Below are 22,429 nucleotides of genomic sequence, written 5' to 3'. Positions count from 1 at the left end.
TATACAACATATACTGTCTATATACTGTGTATATATGTACTGTCGTCAATGTACTCACAAGAACACGACTGTAGTTCACTGAGAATGGGGACGAAACGTCCCTCCCATGGTCTCTCTGTCTCTCTGTCGCTCTCATTGCTTCGGCAGGCCACGCACACAGCAGTAGCAAAGGCGCACTCCGAAACCGCGGCCACGCACCCCAGTTCGATTCCCGGCCGAGGCCATCAAGAAGATCGAGCGGCGGGCACCTGAGCCGGTCCTCCCTAGCCTCCGTCTTTCCGCCGAGTATCGATTCTGACTTCGGTGAGTGCCTCTTGGGGTGGTGTGTAAAACGTCGGCTACTGAAAGGAGCGGGGTGGGGGGGGGCGCTGCGGGGCGGACAGGGGCGGGGGGCGTGGAGGGAGAGGGAGAGACAAAGGCGGCCGGGCGTGGTGCTCACCACTGCCTTAATTAAAAGTCCTCTCTTAACGCGTGGCGGCGTTCACACTACGACGCGTTTTAGCTATCACGCGGTTCTTCCGTCAGGGAACTATTTCTCGCATAACGCGAGACGCCCACCCCGTTATAACGCGAGACGCCCACCCCGTTATAACGCGAGACACCCACCCTGTTATAACGCGAGACGCCCACCCCGTTATAACGCGAGACACCCACCCTGTTATAACGCGAGACGCCCACCCCGTTATAACGCGAGACGCCCACCCTGTTATAACGCGAGACGCCCACCCCGTTATAACGCGAGACGCCCACCCCATTATAACGCGGGACGAGTCCCGTTATAACGTGGAACGCGCCCCAATATAACGTGGAACGCACACCCCATTATAATGTGTAACACACACCCCGTTATAACGTGGAACGCACACCCCAAAATAACGTGGAACACACACCCCGTTATAACGTGGAACACACACCCCATTATAACGTGGAACACACACCCCGTTATAATGTGGAACACACACCCCATGATAATGTGTAACACACACCCCGTTATAACGTGGGACACACACCCCAAAATAACGTGGAACACACACCCCGTTATAATGTGGAACACACACCCCATGATAATGTGTAACACACACCCCGTTATAACGTGGGACACACACCCCGTTATAACGTGGAACACACACCCCGTTATAACGTGGAACACACACCCCGTTATAACGTGGAACACACACCCCGTTATAATGTGGAACACACACCCCATGATAATGTGGAACACACACCCCGTTATAACGTGGAACACACACCCCATGATAATGTGGAACACACACCCCGTTATAACGTGGAACACACACCCCATGATAATGTGGAACACACACCCCGTTATAACGTGGAACACACACCCCATGATAACGTGGAACACACACCCCATGATAATGTGGAACACACACCCCGTTATAACGTGGAACACACACCCCTGTATAACGTGGAACACACACCCCACTAAAACGTGGAACACACACCCCATGATAATGTGGAACACACACCCCATGATAATGTGGAACACACACCCCGTTATAACGTGGAACACACACCCCACTAAAACGTGGAACACACACCCCATGATAATGTGGAACACACACCCCATGATAATGTGGAACACACACCCCGTTATAACGTGGAACACACACCCCGTTATAACGTGGAACGCACACCCCATGATAATGTTTAACGCACACCCCAATATAACGCGGGACACACACCCCATTATAACGCAAGACGCCCACCCCATTATAACGCGAGACGCCCACCCCGTTATAACGCGGAACGCGCCCCGTTATAACGCGGTTCCCGAGCGAACCACTTTCACGAGCCGCGCAGCTGAGCGGCACAGAGGAACATCAGCGCTCCGGCGTACCCTCGCCCATTTGTCCGGCCATTCCGCCGCTTGGCGTGCGTAGGAGCGGTGGTGTGCGCTGCTTCGTATCTCTCAGAAAAAAAAACACACAAAGTAAACTTTGGCATCGCGACTACGTCATTTACGGGGGGGGGGAAAGCTTTTTTGCCGCTTTTGCGTGTTTTGAACGCTGAACGCGTGCACTCTCGGGGAGCGTTTCGAGCGGGGGGCTCGCTCTGCTGCTCGCGAACGGCAGCACCACGACAGCCTCACGTGGTGGTTTACTTATTGCGCGCGTGCGCTTGTTTAATAGGCGCTCGCTAACCAAGCACTTGCCTCTCCCCACCCTCCGAATCAGCCTTCAAACACGTAGCACACGCAACACACACACACACACGTGTGCGTTGCCATGGAGTTTTGATTGTGACGTCACAAGAGTCCATAGCGACGAGCAGTGGCAGCAGGACTCCATGCTGAGTCCGTGCCCATGCAAACAATAAATACCGTATCTATGTATAAAGTCCATCGAACGGTTAATTTATTTGAAAGTAAATATATTTTGCCATTGCAGACTAAATTCGTAATTAGGCGGCATTCGTTTGTTTGCGCAATGCAAGCCAGAGAGAGAGAGAAAAGAATAAAATAAACTCCGGACCTGGTTCGACATTTCCGGGGTCTCATCAGCAGAGGCTTTGCTTGCCGGATGATGCTGATCGGTCTGGAAAGGCGCGATACGTTTGGGTGCTGCGAGCGAACGGCACTTGCCCCCAAATGTGCGCTGAGGCTACACGGGGACATCTGTACCTTTGTCCTTTTTGTTTTGTTTGGTACCTGCGGCGCGTGTGACGCTCGGCGCAAAACGCAGAGGTTGATCGCTCGACCCGACCTCCAGGCGCGGCAGTTGAAATCATTGGAATGATGTTTTTCTCAACGAAAAAATCCTCGCCCGCCCCGTTGTTGGACGCGTTGGTGGGGTTAAAGTGTGGGCATCTCCCACCAGAATCCATGACGTCTAGCCCGACGTGGACATGTAGGCCCAAATAGTCTCCCTATGTCTCTCTCTCTCTCTATCGCTCTGTGTAGAGGAGGGCGAGTGTGGAGGTTTCTGTAGTTCAAGGCTTTCGCGACCCATATTATCCGTAATCGAAGGGGTTTTTTTGTGGGGGGGGGGGGGGGGGGAGGGTCAGATAGCTTAAACATAAATACGTCGTTAAACCCTCCACCACCCATCAGCCAATTAGCAAAGGTTTGTCACGTAAACGAAGAAAAACACACGTGCCAATTAGTTACCAGTTCAGCACTGCGCAACATTTACAATGTGAGTCGATGGGCCAGGTCGCGTTGGTGGGGTTAAGATGTTGGCGTCTCCCACCAGAATCCGCGACGTCCAGCCCAGCGTGAACAAGTAGGCCAAATACTCTCTAATTGTCTCTGTGTGTAGAGGAGGGCGAGTGCAGAGATCTCTGTAGCTTAGCGGGGTAGTCGTAGTCTGCTTAAGCGACCAATGTTTATCCACGTTAAATTATTTTTTTTGTGTATTGGATCGCATAAATATGAATGCGTCGTTGAACTCCGCCACCGCTCGACAGCCGATTGGTAAAGGTCTGTCACGTTAAGAGAACAACAAACGTGGCAATGAGTTACCGGTTCAGCACACCGGTGTGTTGGAGAGTAAACCCACTACAATATTGACAATTTGAGTAGCGTGACGTTATGCTGGTGATCACAACAACAACAGCCCGTTTCATCGGGCGACGTGCCAGAATTGTAAAGAAGTAACCCTGTTTTGGTCTCAAATAGAGTAAGGCATGATGTTCACGGTAGAAAGATGTTAACTACCTCGCCTCGTATACAGGAGGTCGTGGATTCGATCCCGACCCTGACGCCTGCTGTATATGTGGAGTCTGCGTGTCTATCTCTCTCTCATCATCATCACGGTGGCTAGGAGATGTTAACTACCTCGCCTGGTATACAGGAGTTCGTGGGTTTGATCCCGACTCTGACGCCTGCTGCTGTATTTTTGGAGTCTGCGTGTCTCTCTCTCTCTCATCATCATCACGGTGGCTAGGAGATGTTAACTACCTCGCCTGGTATACCGGAGTTCGCGGGTTTCATCCCGACTGACGCCTGCTGCTGTATTTTTGGAGTCTGCGTGTCTCTCTCTCTCTATAGTCGCGTGGATTTTACTCCGGGTCCTCCGGTCTTTCCCTCCACACTGAGAATCAACGTCACGAGTTGAGAGCATTCGGCTGTTATAAATATCCACACGATGATGATGATGATGAGCCCACTTCGTTGAGCTATCATTTGTGCTAGCCAGGTCGATTCTGAAAAAACGATCCGTATAGCTCAGATGAGCCCTACCAGGTGAATAAAAAAAAATGTTTTGTTGATAGTTTAGTTTAAAAGGCGATGCCATCACGGCTCTCTGTCGTTTAGCAGTGGCTAAAACGGAGCTGTTGCAGCGCTGCGCCTTTTGCATCTTAATTTAAATGCCTCTGCGGATACGGCATACGCAGCTGACTTCGTACACACGAGCAAGCATGGTGATGATTATGATGATGAAAAGGCGCCTTAGGGTTTGTACTTTAAACATCTGCGCGGTTTCGTTTTGGTTGCGGTGACTAATACTAATAATAATCACAATGCGCTGTCTTGCAGACGAATTCATGTTTGTATTTGCGTGCAGAATTATAATGATGACGATGGTTTTGTTGTTGTTGGTGGTGGTGGGCGTGTGTGTGCCTAAGCGCGTTTAATGGCATTTAATTTTCTTCTCTGGTCCTTTCGGTAAAGTCACCACGTAGAATGAGAATAAAATAACAAAAATAACACAATAAAATTCTCACGACGTCGTCACCGACAGTTCTGTACCTTTCACCTGAAGACGGCCGCTTGCGTTGTGGCCGAAACGTCGTGAGAATTTTATCGTGTTATTTTATTATTTTATCCTCATTCTGCGTGACTTTACCGAAAGAACCAAAGAAGATGAATCCTTGCAGTCACGAAAGCTTCGAATCGGCATTTAATTTATTGTGGGGAGCGGTGGCGCGGTGGTTGACGCCGCTTCGCGCTGTGAACCTGGCCACCGAACATCAGTGACGATTCTCTGAACCGGTCCTGAGCCTCCCCTAGGTTGGCTCGGCCTCAAATGACTACGGAGCCTGCTGTGGTGTCTAGTGAACATCGCCACGGGAGAGACAAAGGTGGTTTGGTTGCGGTGCCGGTGACACCCACCCCGCTCACGTGCCACAGTGCCGGTCTTCGTCGGATGCTGCTCGCTAACAGAACTCGCCCCCACGGTCTGTCGAAGGCGCTACACGGGGGCTCTTCGTCTGTTAATTGGTACTTTAACTGGGGAGTCGTTTCAATTAAAGCGACGAGGAGCGATGCTCGCTGCTCTCAAGGCGCTTAAAGCTCAGCAGAGCCGAAACATTAAAACACACACCCAGAGACAAAGATCACCCGTGTAGCCTGTTACAGACTGTTGGGGCAAGTGCTGTCGGCGAGTAGCACCTATGAAGGCCGGCGCGACACACGAGGGAGTGGTGTGGCCAGCAACCACGCCCGACCGCCTTTGTCTCCCCCAGTGGCGATGTTTACTACACACCGCACCGGGTACGCATTTGAGGCTGAGTCGACCTAGGGGGGGGGGAGGAGGACCAGGACCGACTCAGATAATTGCCACCGATGTCGGTGGCCGTGAGCAAGAATCAAACTCGGGTGGGCGGGATCGTAGCGGTCAGCGCTACGCTCACCGCTACGCTCACTACTATGCTCACCGCTCACCGCTACGCTCACCGCTCACCACTATGCTCACCGCTCACCACTATGCTCACCGCTCACCGCTACGCTCACCGCTCACCACTACGCTCACCACTATGCTCACCGCTCACCGCTACGCTCACCGCTCACCACTACGCTCACCACTATGCTCACCGCTCACCGCTCACTACTACACTCACCACTATGCTCACCGCTACGCTCACCGCTCACCGCTACGCTGACCACTCACCGCTATGCTCACCGCTCACTGCTACGCTCACAGCTATGCTCACCACTCACCGCTATGCTCACCACTATGCTCACCGCTCACCGCTCACTACTACACTCACTGCTACGCTGACTGCTCACCGCTACGCTCACCGCTCACCACTACGCTCACCGCTCACCGAAACGCTCACCGCTCACTGCTACGCTCACCACTATGCTCACCGCTCACCGCTCCGCTCACCGCTCACCACTACGCTCACCGCTCACCGAAACGCTCACCGCTATGCTCACCGCTCACCGCAACGCTCACCTAAATCTCTCCCCTCCCCACTCTCACTCTCAAACGCAACTGACCTTCAAAGCACCATCGCCATCATCGCCATCATCACCGCCACATCACCATCGCCATCCCCACAGCCGAACCTCCGACAAATGTCGTGACCTGTTGATGTCCAACGCCACGGACCGGGACCTCCAGCGGGTACATCCAGAGCCGTCGAATCACTTCGGTCCAAGTTCAGAATCCAGAGTCCAGAGCAGTTCCTGCCCCCGGCGTGGACTTCGTGATAATTCTCTGTCGGGAGACTCCGACTCCACGTCTCTCGCTCGCTCTCTCACTCTCTTCACATCTCTCTCTCTCTCTTACCTCGCTAACAAGCGCCATGACCTCGCCAACTTCGCCTGTGCTCAGGCGAAGTTGGCGGTGTTACAGAACGAGGAGCAAGATGCTGCAAGGTGACACTGACGGCTGATCTGTGCTGCTTCCAGTGTTCAGAGGCCTGCTTAAGGCGCGGCTCCGGCTGGAGCACGCCACGTGACACACACACGTGTCGGTGATGTGCAGCGCGTCTTCTTCGAACGCTGGGGAGCCGGACAAGCCCCTCTCTGTACCAGCGTGCACGGCACCCCCCACGTGTTCATCATCTGAAGCGCTCGCTCGTCACCGTGACGTGCGCGATGATCACCACCACCACCACGTGACTTTTCTTTCGTGTTGTGCGCGGTGCTCTTTAGCGCCGCGCAATAAAAGTTGTTTAAAAGTCAAAGTCTTCACATCCCTCTGGCCCTCTCCCTCTCTCTCTCCACATCCCTCTGTCTCTCCAAATCTTTCCCCAAGTCTCTCTCTCTCTCTCACTCCTCTCGAGTCGAATGTTTTAATTCGACGTTCGGATTGTACAGTTGGCCACATAATTCCGTTTATTCTGATTCAGTAAACATTATAGATCGCTCTCCTAGAGGTTACCAACTTTCTTAATTTTTGTTTGACTCACTGCGTCTCCTTGCGTGTCTCTGTATCTCGCTGTCTCTCCATATCTCCGTCTTTGTCTCACCTCGTCGAAGAATGTAATCTGGAGTTGACCGAAGATAATCCCAACGCAATCCGGCCTTGGGATACAATACTCTGTAACTCTACGCAGTGGTTAGCAACTCTGTCTATCTGCTTCTTTCTCTCTCTGTGTCTGTCTCTGTGTGTGTGTGTCTCTCTGTCGTCTCTGTGTGTCTCTCTCTGTCTCTCTCTCTCTCTGTGTCTCTCTGTCGGTCTCTGTGTGTGTCTCTCTCTCTGTCTCTCTCTCTGTGTGTCTCTCTGTCTGTCTCTTTGTGTGTGTGTCTTTCTCTGTCTCTCTGTCTGTCTCTGTGTGTGTGTGTCTTTCTCTGTCTGTCTCTCTCTGTGTCTCTCTGTCTCTGTGTGTGTGCCTCTCTCTGTCTCTGTCTCTCTCTGTATCTCTGTCTGTCTCTGTGTGTGTCTCTCTGTCTGTCTCTCTCTGTCTCTCTGTCTGTCTCTTTGTGTGTGTCTCTCTCTGTCTGTCTCTCTCTGTGTCTCTCTGTCTCTCTCTGTTTCTCTCTCTGTCTGTCTCTATTTGTGTCTGTCTCTCTCTCTCTCTGTCTCGGCTCCCAGTCTCTCTGCCTCTCTCTCTCTGTCTGTCTCTCCATCCCTTCTTGTAGACACCTTACGTGGTCACTGCTGTCGCGTGGTCACTGTTGGAGTGGTCACCGTTGGAGTGGTCACTGTTGGAGTGGTCACCGTTGGAGTGGTCACCGTTGGAGTGGTCACTGTTGGAGTGGTCACTGCAGGAGTGGTCACTGTTGGAGTGGTCACTGTTGGAGTGGTCACCGTTGGAGTGGTCACTGTTAGAGTGGTCACTGTTGGAGTGGTCACTGTTGGAGTGGTCACCGTTGGAGTGGTCACTGTTGGAGTGGTCACTGTTGGAGTGGTCACTGCAGGAGTGGTCACTGCAGGAGTGGTCACTGTTGGAGTGGTCACTGTTGGAGTGGTCACTGTTGGAGTGGTCACCGTTGGAGTGGTCACTGTTGGAGTGGTCACTGTTGGAGTGGTCACTGTTGGAGTGGTCACTGTTGGAGTGGTCACCGTTGGAGTGGTCACTACAGAAGTGGTCACTGTTGGAGTGGTCACTGTTGGAGTGGTCACTGCAGGAGTGGTCACTGTTGGAGTGGTAACTGCAGGAGTGGTCACTGTTAGAGTGGTCACTGCAGGAGTGGTCACTGTTGGAGTGGTCACTGTTGGAGTGGTCACTGCAGGAGTGGTCACTGTTGGAGTGGTCACTGTTGGAGTGGTCACTGCAGGAGTGGTCACTGTTGGAGTGGTCACTGTTGGAGTGGTCACTGTTGGAGTGGTCACCGTTGGAGTGGTCACTGCAGGAGTGGTCACTGTTGGAGTGGTCACTGTTGGAGTGGTCACTGTTGGAGTGGTCACTGCAGGAGTGGTCACTGCAGGAGTGGTCACTGTTGGAGTGGTCACTGCAGGAGTGGTCACTGTTGGAGTGGTCACTGTTGGGGTGGTCACTGTTGGAGTGGTCACTGTTGGAGTGGTCACTGCAGGAGTGGTCACTGTTGGAGTGGTCACTGTTGGAGTGGTCACTGCAGGAGTGGTCACTGTTGGAGTGGTCACTGTTGGAGTGGTCACTGTTGGAGTGGTCACCGTTGGAGTGGTCACTGCAGGAGTGGTCACTGTTGGAGTGGTCACTGTTGGAGTGGTCACTGTTGGAGTGGTCACTGCAGGAGTGGTCACTGCAGGAGTGGTCACTGTTGGAGTGGTCACTGCAGGAGTGGTCACTGTTGGAGTGGTCACTGTTGGAGTGGTCACTGTTGGAGTGGTCACTGTTGGAGTGGTCACTGCAGGAGTGGTCACTGTTGGAGTGGTCACTGTTGGAGTGGTCACCGTTGGAGTGGTCACTGCAGGAGTGGTCACTGCAGGACTGGTCACTGTTGGAGTGGTCACTGTTGGAGTGGTCACTGCAGAGTGGTCACTGTTGGAGTGGTCACTGTTGGAGTGGTCACTGTTGGAGTGGTCACTGTTGGAGTGGTCACTGCAGAGTGGTCACTGTTGGAGTGGTCACTGCAGGAGTGGTCACTGTTGGAGTGGTCACTGTTGGAGTGGTCACTGTTGGAGTGGTCACTGCAGAGTGGTCACTGTTGGAGTGGTCACTGCAGGAGTGGTCACTGTTGGAGTGGTCACTGTTGGAGTGGTCACTGTTGGAGTGGTCACTGCAGGAGTGGTCACTGTTGGAGTGGTCACTGTTGGAGTGGTCACTGTTGGAGTGGTCACTGTTGGAGTGGTCACCGCTGGAGTGGTCACTGTTGGAGTGGTCACTGCAGGAGTGGTCACTGTTGGAGTGGTCACTGCAGGAGTGGTCACTGTTGGAGTGGTCACTGCAGGAGTGGTCACTGTTGGAGTGGTCACTGTTGGAGTGGTCACCGTTGGAGTGGTCACTGCAGGAGTGGTCACCGTTGGAGTGGTCACTGCAGGAGTGGTCACTGTTGGAGTGGTCACTGTTGGAGTGGTCACTGTTGGAATGGTCACCGTTGGAGTGGTCACCGTTGTAGTGGTCACTGTTGGAGTGGTCACTGTTGGAGTGGTCACTGTTGGAGTGGTCACTGTTGGAGTGGTCACTGCAGCAGTGGTCACCGTTGTAGTGGTCACTGTTGGAGTGGTCACCGTTGGAGTGGTCACTGTTGGAGTGGTCACTGCAGGAGTGGTCACTGTTGTAGTGGTCACTGCTGGAGTGGTCACTGTTGTAGTGGTCACTGCAGGAGTGGTCACTGTTGGAGTGGTCACCGTTGGAGTGGTCACTGTTGGAGTGGTCACCGTTGGAGTGGTCACTGTTGGAGTGGTCACCGTTGGAGTGGTCACTGTTAGAGTGGTCACTGCAGGAGTGGTCACTGTTGGAGTGGTCACTGTTGGAGTGGTCACCGTTGGAGTGGTCACTGTTGGAGTGGTCACCGTTGGAGTGGTCACTGTTGGAGTGGTCACTGCAGGAGTGGTCACTGTTGGAGTGGTCACTGTTGGAGTGGTCACCGCTGGAGTGGTCACCGTTGGAGTGGTCACTGCAAGAGTGGTCACTGTTGGAGTGGTCACCGTTGGAGTGGTCACCGTTGGAGTGGTCACTGCAAGAGTGGTCACTGTTGGAGTGGTCACCGTTGGAGTGGTCACTGCAGGAGTGGTCACTGCAGGAGTGGTCACCGTTGGAGTGGTCACTGTTGGAGTGGTCACTGCAGGAGTGGTCACCGTTGGAGTGGTCACTGCAGGAGTGGTCACTGTTGGAGTGGTCACTGCAGGAGTGGTCACTGTTGGAGTGGTCACCGTTGGAGTGGTCACTGTTGGAGTGGTCACTGCAGGAGTGGTCACCGTTGGAGTGGTCACTGCAGGAGTGGTCACTGCAGGAGTGGTCACTGTTGGAGTGGTCACTGTTGGAGTGGTCACCGTTGGAGTGGTCACTGTTGGAGTGGTCACTGCAGGAGTGGTCACCGTTGGAGTGGTCACTGCAGGAGTGGTCACTGCAGGAGTGGTCACCGTTGGAGTGGTCACTGTTGGAGTGGTCACCGTTGGAGTGGTCACTGCTGGAGTGGTCACTGCAGGAGTGGTCACTGTTGGAGTGGTCACTGCAGGAGTGGTCACTGCAGGAGTGGTCACCGTTGGAGTGGTCACTGTTGGAGTGGTCACCGTTGGAGTGGTCACTGCTGGAGTGGTCACTGCAGGAGTGGTCACTGTTGGAGTGGTCACTGCAGGAGTGGTCACTGCAGGAGTGGTCACCGTTGTAGTGGTCACTGTTGGAGTGGTCACCGTTGGAGTGGTCACTGTTGGAGTGGTCACTGCAGGAGTGGTCACTGTTGGAGTGGTCACCGTTGGAGTGGTCACTGCTGGAGTGGTCACTGCAGGAGTGGTCACTGTTGGAGTGGTCACTGCAGGAGTGGTCACTGCAGGAGTGGTCACCGTTGGAGTGGTCACTGTTGGAGTGGTCACCGTTGGAGTGGTCACTGCTGGAGTGGTCACTGCAGGAGTGGTCACTGTTGGAGTGGTCACTGCAGGAGTGGTCACTGCAGGAGTGGTCACCGTTGTAGTGGTCACTGTTGGAGTGGTCACCGTTGGAGTGGTCACTGTTAGAGTGGTCACTGCAGGAGTGGTCACTGTTGGAGTGGTCACTGTTGGAGTGGTCACTGCTGGAGTGGTCACTGCAGGAGTGGTCACTGTTGGAGTGGTCACTGCAGGAGTGGTCACTGTTAGAGTGGTCACTGCAGGAGTGGTCACTGTTGGAGTGGTCACTGTTGGAGTGGTCACTGTTGGAGTGGTCACTGTTGGACTGGTCACTGTTGGAGTGGTCACTGTTGGAGTGGTCACTGCAGGAGTGGTCACTGTTGGAGTGGTCACTGCAGGAGTGGTCACTGTTGGAGTGGTCACTGTTGGAGTGGTCACTGTTGGAGTGGTCACTGTTGGTGTGGTCACCGTTGGAGTGGTCACTGTTGGAGTGGTCACTGCAGGAGTGGTCACCGTTGGAGTGGTCACTGTTGGAGTGGTCACTGCAGGAGTGGTCACTGCAGGAGTGGTCACTGCAGGAGTGGTCACTGTTAGAGTGGTCACTGTTGGAGTGGTCACCGTTGGAGTGGTCACTGCTGGATTGGTCACCGCTGTGGCGTTATTTTCTGGGGGCACTTTTAAGCGATGGACGCGGTAAATGTCTTGGTGATTTATGATGGGTGGGTCGGTTTGTTGTGCGTGTGTGTGCGTGTGTGGGTGTGCGCGTGTGTGTGGGGGTGCGTGTGTGCGTGTGTGTGCGTGTGTGTGTGTGTGGGTGTGCGCGTGTGTGTGTGTGTGTGTGCGTGTGTGTGTGGGTGCGTGTGTGTGTGTGTGCCTGTGTGTGTGCGTGTGTGCGTGTGTGTGCCTGTGTGTGCGTGTGTATGTGTGTGCCTGTGTGTGCGTGCGTGTGTGGTGGTGGCGGTAAGGGAGGAGGCTTTGGGTGACAGAGAGGTGTGAGGCATGGTCGTGTTGTGTCGCTCGTAGCGGTGCGGGGGGTCACGCAGGGTTCAGGGGCTCGTTGCTGGGCAGCGTCTACGTAGACTTACATAGCCTACATAGACATACATAGTTTGGGTGGTGGTGGTGGTGGTGGTGTTGAGTGGTGGTGTTGGGTGGTGGTGGCACGTTGTGTTGCTGTGCTGGCGATGTCATGAGGTCGTGACCGACGGGAAACGGAGTAAACGGGGGTGGGGGGCGGTGAGCGATGGTCTAGAGGTCACGGGGAGTTCAGCTCGGCTGTGACCCCGACGCTCGTCATAAATCATTGACCAATGCCCCAGAGCCCCGCCAACCACCACCTCCTCATTAGCCGCTCGTCAGTAACGGCATTGTCTCCACAGGGGGTGACACACGTGGAGTGAGGAGGGATGGGGTGGCTGGGTCATCATCATCATCATCATCAGTATCATCATCATTATCATCATAAGTTTCATCATTTTTATCAGTATCATTATCATCACTATCATACTCAGTGTTATCATCATCATTATTAGCATCAGCATCATCAGTATCATTATCATCTGTAGCATTACCATCAGTATAATCATCATCAGTATCATCATCATCATCATCAATACCATCAGTATTATCATCATTAGGATCAGCAGCGTCATAATTACCATAATTTGAATCTTCAGCATCATCATGAGTATTATCGTCAATGTAAGACGTCTGCTTTGGCGACCAATATTAATCATCGTGATGGTTTTTGGGTTAGAGATCGCGTTAAAAAAAGTACACCCACCACCAGCCGACACAGCCAATTAGCACGGTGTGTCACGTGGACAGAACGTGGAACTTAGCTGTGCTGCACTACTTCAGCACCACCGCTGTGCTGGAGAGTCAAACCCACAACGTTTACAATTTGAGTTCACGACGTTTCGCTGGTGACTACAACAACAACCGGCTTCATCAAGCGACATGCCTGATGATGGCGGTAGAGGCTTGGGGGAGGTCTTCATCCAGCAGTGGATTGACCACGGTCGCTCCTGATGATGATGGGAGCGCTGGTGGCGAGACAGCGCGTGGCTGCCTGTAACCCAGCACTCTGAAAGCAGCAGCAGCAGCGGTAGCAGCGAGGATTGGTGAATCACACAGAGATGGGGTGTCACCGTAAACCCCTGGTTCTCCAGTAGAAGGCAGTACAGCAAGCGGGTTGTCTCCGGGTGTGTCGTTTTTCCTACACTCGTGTAACAAACACGACTCGTTGTTCACAAACACTTAATCATGATAGCGACCTTAATGTGAAGCTTTCGTGACTGCAGGAATCCATGCTCGTTGGTTATTTCGGTGAAGTCGTCACGTGGGTAAAAAATTAATAGATCACGACGTTTCGATCGCAACACAAGCAACCGTCATCAGGTGAGAGACAAACACAGCAGGAGAACTGCAGTTCTGCTGCTGTGTTGCGATCGAAACCTCGTGGTCTATTAATTTTCTAAGTACGTAATAGCAACTATTTTGTAAAATTACATTCATACTTAAATTTGAGCGATTTTAATCGTGGTGCAGCTACGTCCAATGCAGTTGCTTCCAAATTGTGTGCGAAATCTGGGAACTCTTAATAGACAATCAGACTCGCAGAGAGATTCGTAGACTCACGCAGAGACTCGTAGACTCACACAGAGACCCATAGACTCACACAGAGACACATAGACTCACACAGAGACACATAGACTCACACAGAGACACGTAGACTCACACAGAGACTCGTAGACTCACACAGAGACACATAGACTCACACAGAGACACATAGACTCACACAATGACTCATAGACTCAAAAAGACTAAGACTCACACAGAGACTCATATACTCACAGAAAGACCCATAGACCCAAATATAGACTCATAAACCCACACAGAGACGCATAGACCCGCACAGAAAGTCATAGACTCACACAGAGACACATAGACTCACACAGAGAGACACATAGACTCACACAGAGACACATAGACACACACACAGAGACACATAGACTCATACAGAGACACATAGACTCACACAGAGACTCATAGACTCACACAGAGACCCATAGACCCAAACATAGACTCATAGACCCACACAGAGACGCATAGACCCACGCAGAAAGTCATAGACTCACACAGAGACACATAGACTCACACAGAGACACATAGACTCACACAGAGACACAGAGACTCACACAGAGACACATAGACACACACAGAGACCCATAAACTCACACTGAGACTCATAGATTTACAGAGAGACACATAGACCCACATAGACTTACACAGAGACTTATAGACACACAGAGACTCATAGATTCAGAGAGAGACACGGAGACCCACAAAGACTCATAGCCTCACACAGAGAGTCATAGACCCACACAGAGGCTCTCAGAATCACGGAGAGACTCGTAGACTCACATAGCGATTAATATACTCATAGAGAGACTCATAGACTCACACAGAGACTCATAGATTCACGCAGAGACTAATAGACTCACAGAGAGACACATCAACAACAACCGCCATTCGCCACTAAGTGGCGGGGACGTCACCACGACGCTTGTGCCAGGCCATGTGCACGTTGAGGCCACGTGAAGTGTCGAAGGCCCGCTGGCAGGAGGTCACGGGGTAGACCCAGGTGTCACGGGTCGACTGACTGAGGTGACTGGCTGATGCACCACCTGTGCCCCCTACTGTGCCAACTTGCCACATATACCCACACAGAGAGTCATAGAATCACACATAGACCCACGAATGATAGCCTCACACAGAGACTCGTAGAATCACGCAAAGACTCAGACGCACACAGAGATTCATAGACTCACAGAGATAGTCAATAGACTCACACAAAGACTCATAGACTCACACACAGACTCATAGACTCACAGGTGTACTCATAGACTCACACAGAGACCCATATATTCACATAGATACTCGTAGACTCACATCGAGACGCATATACTCACACAGAGAGACTGATAGACTCAGAGAGACTCATAGACTCATAGATGTACTCACAGACCCACACATAGATTCATAGACTCACACACAGCTGCATAGATCCACATAGACCCAGTATGGAGCTACCAAGAAGATGACACTTCCTAGATGGTTCCAAACACTTTGGTTGCAACCACATTGCACGCCTTCGATCCAAATTGCGTGCGAAATCTGTTGACTATCGCTGGCTCGTGTTTTAATATTCCATGAATATCGTTGTGTGTCTCTCCTCCGCCAGGTCTAATGAGACGTCTTCCGTGATCCAGGCGGCCTCCAGCTTAACACGAGGGCGAAGAGGGGAGGAGGGGGTGCTGGTGGTTGCGGTGGTGGTTGTAGGTGGTGGTAGCTGTTGTTGTAGGTGTTGGTGGTTGTAGGTGGTGTTTGGGGTGGTTCTAGGTGGTGGTGGTTATCTGTATATTTGGTGGTTGTAGGTGGTGGTGGTATTTGTAGGTGGTGGTGGTTGTAGGTGGTGTTTGGGGTGGTTGTAGGTGGTGGTGGTTATCTGTATATTTGGTGGTTGTAGGTGGTGATTGAAGGTGGTGGTGGCTCTTGTTGTAGGTAGTGGTGGTTGTAGGTGGTGGTGGTGGTTGTAGGTGGTGGTGGTTGTAGGTGGTAGTGGCTGTTGTTGAAGGTGGTTGTAGGTGGTGGTTGTAGATTGTGGTGGTGGTTGTAATTGGTGGTGGTAGCTGTTGTTGTAGGTGGTGGTTGTAGGTGGCGGTGATTGTAGGTGGTGGTAGCTGTTGTTGTAGGTGGTGGTGGTTGTTAGGTGGTGGTGGTAGCTGTTGTTGTAGGTAGTGGTGGTTGTTAGGTGGTGGTGGTAGCTGTTGTTGTAAGTGGTGGTGGTGGTGGTTGCTAGGTGGTGGTGGCTCTTGTTGTAAGACCATGCAGAAGGTTGGCTTCTACGACGTGGCTTCACCAATGGGTGGTGCCTACGCCTACCTCGGAGTGACCGCCACCGCCGCCGCTGGGTTCGGCTTCGCATCCCTGTCCGAACCGCGGGGTCACAACGCCACCACCAACGCCACCACCAACGCCACCACCACCGCAACCACGGCCGCGAACTCCGCCACCGCCCAGGAAGAAGAGCAGCAACAGCAGCAGCACCGTCAGCTGCCCCTGATGGATCCCGACAGCCCCTACTGCGTGTCCGCGTGCTCCCTGCAAGAGGACGAACACGCCGCGGAGGTGCAGTCGGATGAGTTCGACCTCCCGCGCGGGTGCGTAGCCAAACTGCAACGGGGGATGAGGGCGTGCGGCCTGCAGCATCACCTGCAGCAGCAGCTGCAGGCGCAGCTGCAGATGCAGCGGCTACAGGAGCCCAGGTCCCCGTCGTCGAGTTCCGACGGCGATGGAAATCCGCGTAAGCCGCCAGTCGGGACCGCTGCCTCCCGCGGCCCCTGTGCGCCCTGCACGACGGCTACTGCGGATTTCACGCAGCAGATCTTCCCCTGGATGAAGGAGTCGAGGCAGAGCTGCAAGCTCAAGGGCAAGGGTTCGCCTCCCGTTGCAGGTACGGGACGACGGTGTGTGTGTGTGTCTGTGTGTGTCTGTGTGTGTGTCTGTGTGTGTGTGTGTCTGTGTGTGTGTGTGTGTGTCGGACGGGCAACTCTGTCGTGGACAGTGCTGTGGGGGGAGGGCCAATTCCGATTGGCCCCTCTCCTCATGACGTCTGTGACCACCACAGTGGCGAAACGGGGGCTCTGGACGGGTGCGAGGAGCTGGTAACCCCTCCACCTTCAAAAATTTACCACTAAACCACGACTGAAATATATAACTAATAAGCTTGTGCCGGAGGCCCCGGGGGGACAGGCGTTTATGACGTCTCCTGGCCAAACCTCAATTGGCGGAGCCAGGAGATTGAATCTCTATCCTCGGGGCTACTCTGGAAACAACGAAAAGCCACTTCGTGTGGCCACGTGGAATGTTCGAACGCTCACTGCGGAGGAGAGGCTGCCACTCCTCTGTCGGGAGCTGGACCGGTACTGCCTGGATCTCTGTGGCATTCAGGAGGTCCGGTGTACCAGTTCAGGCTCCTGCCACCATGAGGGGTGGACAGTCCTCTACTCGGGGCAGCAGAATGCCAAACAACAGGGGGTGGCTCTTCTTTTGAACAAATGAATGAAGGGTGTGTGGGAGCGTGGCGGTGAGGTGTGGGAAGCTGTAAGCCCCAGACTACCTTGGGCTCGCCTTCCCATCAACCGAAGCGAGGAGTGGTGGTCGTGGTTACTTATACCCCCACCGAAGACGAACATCCGTGGAGGGATGCAGGCAAAGCCAATGAGTCAGATGCCTTCTATGACCTTCTGTCACAGATGCTGGCTAAAGTGGCCCCTCGGGATAGAGTCATCTTGTTGGGTGACTTCAATGCCCGAGTTGGTCATGATGCTGGCACCTGGTCTGGAGTGATTGGAGGGCATGGGCCAGATCAGCTCAATAACAACGGTAGGAGGCTGCTAGATTTTTGTGCAGCCCATGGGCTTGTAATTATCAACACGCTGTTCCGGCATCGGCGCATCCACACAACATCATGGATGCATGCCGGGTCCAAGCAAGAACATCTGCTGGACTACATAGCGACGGATCAGCGGATGCGAGCCCATGTCCTTGACACCAGGACCTACCGTGGAGCTGATCTGCCCTCTGGACCACTGGACGGGTTCCGCAGGATTGGAAGGATGCCCTGGTGGTCCCCCTCTTTAAGAAGGGGGACCGCACAGACTGTAACAACTACAGAGGCATCTCACTCCTCAGTGTGCCGGGAAAGGTCCTGGCAAGGATTATTCAACATCGCCTTGCCAGGCACGCTGAGGAGAGGCTTGCGGAGCCCCAATGCGGTTTCAGGAAAGGGCTGTCCTGCACAGATGCCATATTTTCTGTCCGTCTGCTACAGCAGAGGTGTAGGCAATTCCAACAAGACCTACATCTCTGCTTTATTGACCTGGTCAAGGCCTATGATACCATCAGTAGGCCTGGGCTCTGGGTTGTTCTTTGTGCTTTTGGAGTCCCTGACCCTCTGCTCAGGATCATTAAGGACCTTCATGATGGTGAGTGGGTCCAGGTAAAACTAGGTGGCCGGGAGTCAGAGCCATTCCATGTACACCTTGGGGTGCGACAGGGATTTCCTCTGGCTCCCACATTATTTAACATCTATTTTGACCACGTAGTTCGTGAAGCCTTCAATAGCTGTACCGGGGGAATCTCCATTTGGTACAGATATAATGGGAGGCTGATCGATGCCTGGGAGCGGTCAAGGGATGGCTCTCTATTGCTCAACCACGTTATGTATGCCGATGATTTGGTAATAGCTGCTCATTCAGAGGAGGAGTTGGAGACGCTGCTGAGACTGGAGCATGCCACTAAGAGATGGGACCTTACCATCAGCCCCACCAAAACTAAGCACCTGCCTGGGTATTTTGAACCATCAGACACTCCACCCCCACAACTCCCAATCGGTGATTTGGGCAGTTGTGCAGAGAGTGGAGAGTTTCCCATACCTGGGCAGTGTGCTTATGACCGGCTCCAGTTTAACAGCAGAGGTCTCACTCCGAATCATCCGAGCGGCAATATTTTTTCATCGGTTGCGTAACGCTGTGTGGAAGCTACCTGGTCTGTTGCTCCGCACTAAGCTTCAGGTCTTCTCGGCCACGGTCATTCCCTCCCTTCTCTACGCTTGCGAAACGTGGACCCCCTTAATGAAGCATCTTCGCCAGTTGGAAACATTTAGGCTGGCCTGCCTACGATCTATCCTGGGTTTAACCAGGCTGGATTGTGTGAGCAGCTCACAATTCCTTGAAAGATCTGGGCAAGGTCCCATCGGTGAGCTCCTCCGGCAGGCAAGGCTGCGTTGGCTTGGTCATGTAGCCCGCATGCCCAGCCACCGCATACCGAAACAGCTTTTGTTCAGCAGGATTGAGGGGGCTAAACGGGCGCGGCACGGGCTAGAGAAGAGATGGAGTGATGTGGTACAGGAGAATGTGGAGCTGAGTGGAGTTGCCCATGACTGGTACCAGCGGTGTCAAGATCGGCCTCTGTGGAGGAGGCTCGTGAAAGACGCTATTGAACAGTTGGAGGCAGTCGCCCTCCAACAACAAAGGAGGGCGGAGGAGCGACGCTCACAACAATGAGCGGAGCGTCGAGTGGCTAAAGCACAGCAAGTTGGCACAGTAGGGGGCACAGGTGGTGCACCAGCCAGTCATCTCAGTCAGTCGACCCGTGGCACCTGGGTCTCCCCCGTGACCTCCTGCCCGTGGGCGTTCGACACTTCACGTGGCCTCAAGGTGCACATGGCCTGGCACAAGCATCGTGGTGACGTCACCGCCACTTAGTGGCGAATGGCGGTTGTTGTTGTTGTCTTTGCGATAGTGTAGTGAACCTGACGACCCGGGTTCGATTCCCGCTCACGGCCAACACCAGTGACGATTATCTGAACCGGTCTCGGGCCTCCCCTAGGTCGGCTCAGCCTCAAATGAGTACCTGGTGCGGTGTGTAAACATTGCCACTAGGGAGACAAAGGCGGTCGGGCGTGGTGCTGGCCACCCACATCACTCCATCTCTTCTCTAGCCCGTGTCGTGCCCGTTTAGCCCCCCCCTCCTCTAAACAGAAGCTGCTTGGGCATGCGGTGGCTGGGTACACGGGCTACATGACTCCCCCTCCCCTTGCTCCCCCACAACCTCCACCCCTTCCCCGCCGCTTTTGTCTTCCCAGCGCTATGAAGGGGTTCGCCACGTTGGGCCCGCCAGCTGGTCACTGCACTTGGTAGGGTAGAGTGTGGGTACGCCCCGAGTTGTTTTCCTGACTCTCAAAGACCGGTAACCCCGATTCCCAAAACCGGTTTAGCGTGGAAACTTCATTCTCGTCTTTATTTGCGCCGGTATCAAAATTATTCATGTTTTTTTTTATTTTGGTAAGAATACGATTCCACCGCGACCAACACCACCACAACGATGAAATCATCTTCCCCATAGGCTCCGACGCCACGGGCGCCAGTGACAAAACCTCCTCCTCCTCCTCTTCCTCCACCACCTCCTCCTCCTCCTCCTCCTCTACCACTTCGTCGTCCACCGCTACCGCCGCAGCGGCTGCATCCAAGCGGGCGCGCACCGCCTACACCAGTGCCCAGCTGGTGGAGCTCGAGAAGGAGTTCCACTTCAACCGCTACCTCTGCCGTCCGCGCCGCATCGAGATGGCGAACCTGCTGAGCCTCACCGAGCGCCAGATCAAGATCTGGTTCCAGAACCGCCGCATGAAGTACAAGAAGGACCAGAAGATTAAAGGTTTCGGTGGCTGCGGTGTTGGTGTGGGCGTTGGCCCACTGTCGCCGCCGTGCGTCGCTGCGGGTGGCGTGGGTTTGGGGTCGAGGCTGTCACCCCCTCGCGCGTCACCGCCGGGGCTCCCCCCTTCGTGTCACTTCGCCCTGGGGGGTCACCCGCTGCACGCCTACGACCACCGCTCGTCGCCGCACTTCTTCGGCAAGTGCCACGAGGCCGCGGCCTTCGCGACGTCTCCGGGTTTCGTGGCTCACGCGGGAGACGGCGGCGGCGGCGGCGGCGGATCTCCATCATCGCCATCGTCGTCTTCGTCGTCGTCGCTGATGCTCAGACGAGGCTACTCGGGCGGCGGCGGCGGCGGCGGCGGTGGTGGCGGTGGCGGCGATGCCCCCAAAAGTCTCGTCAAGGGCCACGATTTCACGCCGCACACTGCCGGAGGGTCCGACGGGTGCCTCGGTGGCCGCTACCACCGCCAGCTGCCCGTGGTTGCGCACGGAGCCGCGGTGTACGCGGCCATCGATCAGTACGGCGGTCACCACCACCACCAACAGCAGCAGCAGCAGCAGCACCAACAACAGCACCACCACCACCAACAACAGCAGCAGCAGCAGCAGCTGGAAGTTGCGAGCGCCAGCAGATTGTTGGTCTGCGGGATGGACTTCAGTTCCCAGGGTGCCGCGATCCCCTTCGGATACGAGCAAGGGGATGAGGAGGCCCCTTGCGAGGGGATCTACCCCGACCTCGGGGTCTTGGCGCAGGGGATGCGAGGGGGCCACGGGGTCCTTCCAGACGTTCCGCGACTGACCCATTTGTAGCCGCCGCTGATGATGATGTTGCTGCTGATGATGATAATGCTGCTGCTGCTGATGATGTTCTGCTGATGATGTTGCTGCTGATGATGTTGCTGCTGCAGATGATGATGCTGCAGATGATGCTGCTGCTGCTGATGATGATGATGATGCTGCTGCTGATGATGATGCTGCTGATGATGATGATGCTGCTGCTGCTGCTGATGATGATGATGCTGATGATGATGCTGCTGATGATGATGTTGTTGCTGCTGCTGATGATGCTGCTGATGGTGGTGGTGCCGATTTGGCAGCAACAGTGCAACGGCTACGAGCCCGGCCACCAACACTGGTGACGATTCTCTGAACCGGTTCTGGGCCTCTCCCCGAGGTCGACTCAGCCTCAAATTAGTATTTTGATGCGGTGTGTAGTAAACATCGTCACTGGGGGAGACAAAGGCGGCCGGGCGTGGCGCTGGCCACCCACCCCCTCGTGTGCCGTGCCGGCCTTCATAGGTGCTGCTACTCGCTAACAGCACTTGCCCCTACAGTCTGTGAAGGCTACACGGGAGGGGGGGTGGGTGAGGGACTTTGTCTTTGGTGGTGGTGGTGGTGGGCACAGTGAGAGGTGATGGGGGAGAGATGTAGAGTCGGGGGGGGGGGAGGGGGCGTAGGGGGCTCTGTGGTTTGCTTTGTTGGGGGGCCCTGAGCGATGCTGGACACCGGGGGGGGGGGGGTGGGGGGTGGGGGAGTTGTGTCGAGTCTTGTTGTTGTTGTTGTTGTTGTGTCTGACGCCTTGAGTTTGTGGTTGCGGAGGAGCGGTGGCGCAGCGGTTAGCGTCACCGCTGCCACGGACACCACAGACACCCCCCGGCTCACGGCCACCACCGCCGCCACCACCACCACCGGTGACGACTCTATGAACTGGGTTCCTCCCCCCTAGGTCGGCTCAGCCTCAAATGAGTACAGCGCGTGGCGCGGTGTGTACAAACCGCCACTAGGGAGACAAAGGCGGCCGGGCGTGGTTGCTGGCCACCCGCCCGCCTCCGCACGCTGGCAGCACTTGCCCCAACGGCCTCTTGAAGGCTATGCCGGGGATCTTTGTCTCTTTGTTGTTGTTGTTGTTGTTGGGCGCGCGTGCTTGCGTCCCGCGTTTGTTTGAGAGGTTGCTGACAGATTCGGGTTCGATTCGTTTCAAAGCCGAGCAGTTGTTGTTGTTGTTGTTATAATTGCGCTTGAAATCGATCGAGGGGGCGTGGT

The 22,429-nt window shown here is 54.3% G+C and overlaps 1 protein-coding gene and 1 long non-coding RNA gene across 3 annotated transcripts in view; one reads left to right on the top strand and one right to left on the bottom strand.

Annotated features, from left to right (window-relative positions):
- Positions 1-7,739, bottom strand: part of LOC116954653 (uncharacterized) — a 106,803-nt gene extending 99,064 nt beyond the window's left edge. Inside the window, exon 1 of the long non-coding RNA XR_012929690.1 lies at positions 6,188-7,739. This is a non-coding gene — a long non-coding RNA (uncharacterized LOC116954653). The remainder of the gene's footprint in view (positions 1-6,187) is intronic.
- Positions 1-21,772, top strand: part of LOC116954654 (uncharacterized) — a 45,110-nt gene extending 23,338 nt beyond the window's left edge. The window contains exons 2-5 of one of the 2 annotated variants that reach the window (XM_076052535.1): positions 148-303; positions 15,352-15,471; positions 15,545-16,623; positions 20,079-21,772. In XM_076052535.1, the coding sequence (XP_075908650.1) occupies positions 15,996-16,623; positions 20,079-21,196 (1,746 nt within the window). In that variant the 5' untranslated portion in view covers positions 148-303; positions 15,352-15,471; positions 15,545-15,995 and the 3' untranslated portion in view covers positions 21,197-21,772. The remainder of the gene's footprint in view (positions 1-147; positions 304-15,351; positions 15,472-15,544; positions 16,624-20,078) is intronic. The other variant, XM_076052534.1, reaches the window with a different exon arrangement.
- Positions 21,773-22,429: the final 657 nt, after the last annotated feature.

The sequence above is a fragment of the Petromyzon marinus genome, chromosome 56 (genome assembly GCF_048934315.1).
Source record: "Petromyzon marinus isolate PM22_M1 ecotype Great Lakes invasive population chromosome 56, UKy_Petmar_22M1.pri1.0, whole genome shotgun sequence".
Lineage (NCBI taxonomy): Eukaryota > Metazoa > Chordata > Hyperoartia > Petromyzontiformes > Petromyzontidae > Petromyzon > Petromyzon marinus.
Note: the sequence above shows the minus strand (reverse complement) of the source record. Positions and strands in the feature narration are given on the sequence as shown.